At 44.4% G+C, this 8,386-nt stretch overlaps 1 protein-coding gene across 1 annotated transcript in view; it reads right to left on the reverse strand.

Moving 5' to 3' along the window:
• Positions 1-1,357: 1,357 nt before the first annotated feature.
• LOC109291070 (growth hormone-releasing hormone receptor-like) overlaps positions 1,358-8,386 on the reverse strand; it is a 42,951-nt gene continuing 35,922 nt past the window's right edge. The window contains exons 13-14 of the mRNA XM_019507930.1: positions 6,123-6,164; positions 1,358-2,334 (exon numbers count right to left, since the gene is read on the reverse strand). Coding sequence (XP_019363475.1) covers positions 2,209-2,334; positions 6,123-6,164 — 168 coding nt within the window. The 3' untranslated portion in view covers positions 1,358-2,208. The remainder of the gene's footprint in view (positions 2,335-6,122; positions 6,165-8,386) is intronic.

Below are 8,386 nucleotides of genomic sequence, written 5' to 3' on the forward strand. Positions count from 1 at the left end.
GGGGGGGGGGAAATCAATGGAGAGGCAGACTGGGAATGCTCTTTTATTTCCAGACTTTTCAATTAGTTTTACAGCAACAGAGAGCAAAAAACAATCATAGGCATTTTGAAAAGTATTTAGCAATGGTCTTAATAGTTACCTGGTCCTTCAGCCACAGAGGCTTAGCCCCATATTTCTGGTTTGCCCTCTTTTTTAAAGTACTTGAGGGCACTAGAACAGGGCAGCAGACAGTTGTAAAGAGAGATGTTCATCTTAGTGCAGACATCAAAATGTAAAAGTCTGCTATTAATTGTATGTGATAACTGGGTGGTGTGAAAGGGTGTGCAAACCCCATGTGGGCTAGGCCAGGTGTAATGAAACACTGTGGTCCTGAGCCCTGCCACAACTGCAAGGCTTGTGAGGCCTGGAAGAAGGATCTGAAAGTGGGACATACAGCTCAGCTGGCAGGAACTCCAGGGGCAGAACAGGCCTTCAAATGCCAGGTCCTGGAGACAGGGCTGGGCAGAGAGCATGGACTGCTCCCATGACCACCAGTTGTTTGATCCCTCTGAGGGAAAGGTGGGTCAGACCCCAAAATGTTAGTGTAAGCTTTATGAATGACTTGTTCAAGAAGGCTGAAGTAGAGACTAAAGCTGACCAAAGGCCATTTAAAGAAAGAGAGGCCTGTTGCCTTCAATTACTTTCTTACTTCTTTAAAAAATTTTTAATTCTCATGGGAACTCCCATTGCTCCAGAATTGGTAGATACTTATGGGAACTCAGAGAGCTGAGTACCCCACCTGAACCTATACCGCTGATGAGCTGGAGGCTGAGGACAGGAAACTGGATGAGACCACGGCCCTATCGTGCCACAAGGGATGCTGTGGGAGACCCAAAACCAAGAAAAATAGGAAAATACAGCAAGAGTATCCCAATAATGGTGGATGCCAGTGAAGGTACAGAAAAGGGGATCGATCACTCTAGAGATATCTTGTTCAGTGCCATCTCTCTATAGCACCCACTTCTACCACTCTCTAAGGCAGGATACTGGCTAGCTGGACCATCGGTGTGACCCAGTATGGCACTTCTTATGGTCTTAGATATTAGTCATCCCTTTACACTTTTGTAGAGACACTGAAAAGTTTCCTTTTGGGGGGAGTGGGGGGGAAGAGGAGCATTCTTTTGATGGAAAATGCCTTTGCCATAAACCCAGCAATTTCTAAAAAAACACTACACTTTACTTCAATAATTTCAACCTTTGATTTAACATTACATTTTACTTCAATAATTTCAACCTTTGATTTAATTCTTTTGTTTTTAACAGGAGGGAAAACAAGTCAAACTTTTGTTTTAGACCCAAAAAGAAAATGAGTTTTTTAAAAAGTGGGTGGTTGTTTTTTTCTATTTTCATCAAAAGGTTTACGTTGTGATCAGCTTGATTTTCTTCTGCTGCTCTTATTCACATTTTTTCACACATTGGTTCCTTCTATTTCCATTTCCTTTTCCCTAAAATTAAATTGCATCCATAAAGCACCTCTCCAATTGGTCTTTCTCTAGTGAGCAGCTTCATCAGTTTCCTTCCATGTTTTAGCTGCTCTAGCTCAGTGCATCCAAAAAGACCCTCAAATGGAGTTTTCTCTTTCCCAGTCATTCCATTTCCTCCCACTTAATTCTCGAGGAATTTCAACTCGTAGGCTATCAGAATAGGCTCTGAACATCACCGGCGGGTTTGAGAAAAAGGTTCAGCTCAATATCCAAAATTCAGATGGGAGTGTTGCGGTCTTATCTCTGAATCTCCTGACTTCCTTGTGGACCCAAAATGGGAGTTGCATAGACAATGCTGTGGATTTAAGCTGTGGTTTGCTCCTTGCGTACTAGATCAGGGATTCAAAACCAGAGGCAAGAGTCCAGCTCACTAGTATGAATCCAGTTTGAAGCATGGGTACTACCCTCCAGATCAGACACTTCAATAGCGTCATTTTGCACAGGCTGCCCATGAAAGCTGATCAAGTGTCCAGCCAACTAGCATTTGATCTGATGCTACCGTATTTCCCGTTTCTTTGCCCTACAGGTTCGGGGAGTGGAATTGCAGGAGAAATGGACTCTAATTCATTCACTCAAGCAGTTTAAAATGACCAGCAGTAGATTTTCCCTCTTACAATCACCTGTTCCTTATCCTAGATTAACACCAGGGTCTTCAGTGCCACTGGTCCAAGCCCAGCTGTTGTCCCTAGCACACAGAGGTAGTCATTTTGATGCCAGAACTGGATGGCATGGTCCACCTAGTCCTCCTCCTCCACACTGGCATTATTCCATAGCTCTTGCCTTGCCATCGACGGCCAATTTCTGCTTGCACCTCAAAAGTAAATTAAAAAAAAAAATACTATTAGCAATCCATTGTCATCATTTTTTTTTACTCCATTAGAAAAAAAGCCTAACTCTGTGGTCCAGGAAGAAGGTGAACTGTCCTGGCAAAGAGGGAGGCCAGGGCTCTGGCCTCTGCTACCAGGACTGCTTATGCATTTTAACCAATGACAACTGAACGCCAAAAATATCGGTGATACTGATGTAAATGCAGAGCCTGCCATTATAGATCATGGCTTTATTCTGGGTTGCATTTTAGAAGCAAGAGACAGTATTTGGTCCCATGTAAATGGGAGGGAACTATAGCCTGCAGTACACTGGGTGATTTGAGAACGTACGGCTCACCAATACTTAGTGTGCCCACCGCACCAGGAATGCACGGCAGGAGGTGTCACAAGAGAAGTGGGATTTCAGGAGAGATTGGACAGTGGAGAGAATTATCGTGATACCTTTGGTAGAAATAATAATTAACATACAACGCAGGGAAGCACCACAGCATTCTTACAATCCAGTGAATTAGGTAAGTCAAAGAGCAGTGTCTTCATGCTACTGATGAAAAACTGAAGCGCCATGAAGTGAAATGACTTGCCCTAACGTTACAGAGCAGGTCAATGTGAAAAAAGGCAGCCACACGCAGAGGCCAAACCAGAGGAGATGCACTAGTGCACTTGCATCCCACTTTGATTCCTGCCCCGCTTTGATTCCTGCCTAACTGTGGCAGCAGCATTTCTAGCCAGGCAGTGCTGAGGGAGCCACTTGACGTCATGGCTCATTATAATCTACCTGATCCCTTGTAACTCTTCATTCCTCAAGTCTTAGCAACTGTCATCTTTTTAATGGTCTCGATGTTCCACCAATCAAACTATCCTTTGTTCTGCGCTTCTGCTGTCTGCTAGCTGCTCCTGGTAATGAAGCTCCTATGCCACAGCCCTGCAGATTGTTTTTAACTCATTGGAATGAAATTATATTCATATTTGCTTTAATCTTAGACTGCATAATACAGCCCTAGAGCTCTAGTGTATTAGTAAAGCTTCTGATTTACTTTTAACTGGAGAAAAATGTGTTAATATGCGATGATGCACCTCACCATCTGCATTGCCCTTTCAATATTCTAGCTCTGCCCATGGCCACATGAGTCAAAGCTCTTAGGACATCTCTATATCTGTTGTATAGCGCCTTGCACAAGAGCGCTTCAATCAGTACTGAAACTTCTTGAAAATATTATAGAGTAATACATCCATGGACAGGCAGAGAAAGCCTAGGTCACAATTCAGCAATTCTATCTCCCATCTCCATGCCATTCCAGTAGACTTCATTGCTGATAATAAACTGATAGTATACCCATTTGCTTGCACAGTTGGTTTTGTTTCTGCACATTACGCTTCACAGTGTCTAATCAGCAAGTAAATTGCACGGTTCTCATATCTGAAGGGATCCCCTAGGGCAAGTCTTAGTCCACAAGTGATGCATTGCTTCCTGGAGCTACCAACAAATAATAATCATATGATGAGATGATCACATGAAATAATAAACACTGATCATTGCTTAAAGACAGCAATGTGGTTACAAACAACTGTGGCCCATCCATGAAAAAGGAACAGTCACCCTGTTAGTGCAGGTGGCACAGAGTAGTAATTATAGCTGTGTTTACACTAAATATGTCCTTAAACCTTCTCACTCTTGATTTTGCATTAATGGTAGGCACAGTGGGACTCTAATGTAGATGGGTTGCTGGCATTTTGACAACTGTGTCATGTTGCAATAGTAATGCCTAGCACTCATATAGAGCTGTTCATCATCAGGTCTCAAATAAACCTTTACAAGGGAAGTCATTATCATTATCTCCATTTGACTTGTAGGGAAACTAAGGCCCAAACAGGTGTAGTGACTCACTCAAAGTCAATAGCCACCAGGATAGTGGCAGTGGGGAACAGAACCCAGTACCGTGCTGTATCCATGAGGCTTCCTGCCCCTCTCAGCATGCTCTTCCCTGCTACAGAACAGACCACGGTTAAAATGCCTGCACTCTAGACTGGCTTTTAAATACTACTGTTGCTACCACTATTGATCATGAAGTGGCAGTAGCACAACACCCAAGCAAGCCAAGAAAGGCCTGCCTAGCACAAATAAACTCTGTGGAAACTGAGGCTGCTGACAATACTCTGAGATTTCTTGGTCATGTTGCATCTTACCTCCAACAGTTATTTAACTAAAACAATTTAAATCCACTTGTTAAATAAAACACACCAATCTCAATGCAGTGTCTTCCACTGACCTTCTCATGACCAGGAATGATAATGGTTCATTTAGCCCACACCTACTTCTGCCACGGTGTGCCAGTTCAGATGTTCCTATTGTATAATATGCAAAGCCTGTCCTGGTGCATGGATCTAAACATTTGTATAAATTGCTCTTGCTTATTTTTTTTTCCATCACCCATGCCCACAGAATGGGCGTTTTTCTTGCATCATGACTATGAGAGCTCGAAACAACCTATTACTGTCCAGTAAATGGTCCACATTTTAGGAAGTCTGTTAGAAGTTGGGAAATAATTAAAAGAATGACTCAGTCAGGAAAAATCTTTTTCTTATCATGTTTACAAGGCCTGTGATTATTTCTGTTGCTCTCCTCTGTACTCATTCCAATTTGTCCACATCTTTCTTGAAGCGCAGTGCCCAAAGTTGGCCTCACCATTGCTGAATAAAATAGAAGAACCATGCAACACTCCTGTTAATCTATTAAATATGCTATTTGGGTTTTTAAATGTTTTGCAACCATTTTACACTGTAGACTTATGTTCAGCTTACAGTCCTCTATAACAGAGGTGTCAAACTCATTTGGCCTACAAGGTGTAGGGCATGTGGCCAACCCCATGGGCTGGATCGGGCCAGTGGACCCCCTCCCCTCCCCTGCATGCCATACCCAGCACACACAGTGCTCACTCTGGCCAGTCTAGGACCACACCGGATGCAGCATCCATGCAGGACTGGTCCAGGATCCCTACTGCATATGGCACTGACCTCAAATTGACCGAGTGTGGGGGTAGCACTGTGTGCAGTGCATGTCCCTGGTCAGCTGGAGCAGGCGCATGTGCAATGCACATCCTGTTCACACTGCGTGTGGCATGTGGGTCAAATCAAAAACCAGGGGCAGCACCAGGGGCCAGATGATGGCGCTGTATGGACTGGATTTGGGCCACTGGCCAGATCTTTGACAGTCTTGCTCTACAACCCCTGGGTCCTTTTCTGCAGCACTACAGCCTACCCAACTGTTCCCCAGTTCAAAGTTTGCAAAAAGAGGCTGGAAAGGCATGTGTTTAGGACTGCTGCATACTGCATCAGTCTCGGACTAGGTGACACTAAAGGTCCCAGCAAACTATCATTCTATTAAAAAAACAAATTAAAGCCTCTCAGAGAAAAACGTATTGCTGATGCTATTTAATAAAAATCTATTGGCCCTTTGGATCAGGTTGCATCTTTTTGTCCTGGTTGGACAGCTCGAAATGCAACGGTATCCTGGACCAGGACTGGGGCTCCCAGGTGTTACAATAATACAGAGATGGTAACAGGGTTTGATAAGAGCAAAGCAGCAGCAACCATTTTGCCCACTAGATGGCTTCATTCTCATGATGATAACCCATGGGAAATTGTAATAGGGCTGTATCAATGGGCAATTTTAGCAAACTAGAGAATTTGATCACTTGCTGGTTTGCAACAAAATATTAACTCTATAAATCTTTTAAATGAACCCCATAATGAAAAAATAATATAGTTGCCTTACCTCTTGATTAAGGAAGCAGTACAAAACAGCAACAATAAATCCCTGAAGAAACAGAACAGTTAAATCGTAGCACAAATGGAAAAGCTACTTTAAGCGTTAATAGTCTGTGATGCTATTTATACTAGGCATCCACTGGAAGAATGAAAGGTATAATGACTGAGCTGGATTCATCCCCAGTATATTTCCGTCAATCAGCCAGATCTGCAGCTGGTGTATCAAAGTCAATGAAGCTACATCATTTTACACCGGCTGGTGAGTCTAACCGGGGAAGGTCTGACAGGGTGAATTTTCACTCCAGTGTGGTTCTCAAATGTACAGCTCACTCGGTGGACTAATTTGCCATGAGGCACATCTTATATAGAGAAAAATAGCAAAGCATCATGGACTGCACTAGGAGACCCTGTGTGCACAAGATCACGCTGCTTTGCTTGGCTTTAGGGGTTTAAGAAAACAATTCTCAACTTGTACAAACCATATAGCTTCTGGAAAGTTGATGGAGCTATGGCAGTTTACACTAGCTGAGTATTAGGCCCTCTCTTACAGATATAATTATATTCCTGCTGTGCAAGATGAGGAGGACAACTTCACAAAGAGATTCAGAGATTCAGAAACTAGCTACTGAAACCACATAGTGAATTTAGGCAGAGGGGATATCATGTCTGGGGCTAGCATTTCACTAGGATATGAGGGTAAGCAGGAAGCTCGGATCCTAGAATCTCTGGGAGGCACGTAGAAGGGATTTAGGAACAATGTAGATGTCTAACCTCCAAAGGGTGATCTAGTTGGGCCCTCTTCCACCAGTACATTTCTCTTTAAACTTAGGTGGGCACCCCTATTTCACACTACAGAGTTCCCTAGGCACCTACTCTTTGGCTTCTAGGTATGTTCAGAAGCAGTCCCTTTCGATCCCTCAGGGATCACGCAAAACTGTGTTGTGGAAGACATCTCAGACCACAGGGAGACCTAGTCCATTGGGTCTGCTCTGAGCACGCCACTCTCACGTTGACAGCATTGGGTTCAGCTCAAACTACCTGAGAAGTGCAAGATGTATGTCTGCATCCCTTCAGATTAGGGAGGCTTTATAATCCAGAGCTCTCACGTCCGAGCGAGCGCTCCAAGCACAAGGCGATGGGGCAAAAGTTGGTGGGGTCTGTGTCACCACCCCTATCGCTGATGCAGCTGCCCTCAATAATGAGACTAAGTAGAGCAGATCAGTAAGTGAATGCAGGTGCCGAGCTTCTGGGAGGGAACATAGCCCCATGCTTAATAACTCCTATTACAGCCTCTCCATGTGCTGAAGTGCCCTTCAAAGAAGCCAACCACAGCCCATTCTCTGTATAAAATAGCTGGGAAATCTAAACTCAGTCAAACTGTGGAGGTCCAACTCTGTAAAGGTGCATACGTTTCTCTCTCGACTGCCTAGTGATCAACCTAGTCAAATTCTAGCACCCTCTGAGGCTGGAGCACCTGTATTTTCAGGGTTAACCTGCCTAAATGCAGGCATCCCCAAGATCAAGTTAAGTTGGTCCCTCTATACTAATATTCAGCTGGTGCAAGTCAGCAAACTCAAGGATTTCTACTGCTTCCCACCAGAAGTGGCCCAAGGTTGTAAGTGGCCATTGGAGGGCTGATTTCTCATTCACAGAGGCAAAGCAGCTTTATGTTGAAGGGTTGGAGCATTGCTACAAGTCATTCTGGAACAGACGACTGCGGGGGAAGGCAAGGTGGCAAAGGTCATGTGAAGCCACCTTTCTGATGTCTGGATCTGGAGCTAAATCAGGAAGGTCACAGCAGTCTCCGGTGGAAATCACAGAGTTTAAATTACACGGGCACCACTGCTATCCAGACCTCTTGCATCCAGGACATAGAGTGCAAGGAGGCACACAGCCAACACAGGAGGCCAATACAAGGGTGACTTCTGCATTGGGGCATTTTTCTGTACTCTCATGGGCTTCCTTTATGGATTTACAAACCACCATGGCTGTGCATAGATGCTGCTTTAGAGCCTACATTAACACTATAGTTTCATAGTTTCTAGAGTCGGAAGGGACCTGAGCATATCATCGAGTCCGACCCCCTGCCATGGCAGGAAAGAGTACTGGGGTCAAACGACCTCAGCAAGATGTACATCTAGCCTCCTCTTACAGACCCCCAGGGTAGGAGCCAGCACTGCTTCTCTTGGAAGTTGGTTCCAGATCCTAGCCGCCCTGACCATGAAGTCGCGCCTTCTGATGTCTAGTCTGAATCTCCCCTCTGCCAGCTTG

This window comes from Gavialis gangeticus, unplaced genomic scaffold (assembly GCF_001723915.1).
Source record: "Gavialis gangeticus isolate Ggan-Ray unplaced genomic scaffold, GavGan_comp1, whole genome shotgun sequence".
NCBI lineage: Eukaryota > Metazoa > Chordata > Crocodylia > Gavialidae > Gavialis > Gavialis gangeticus.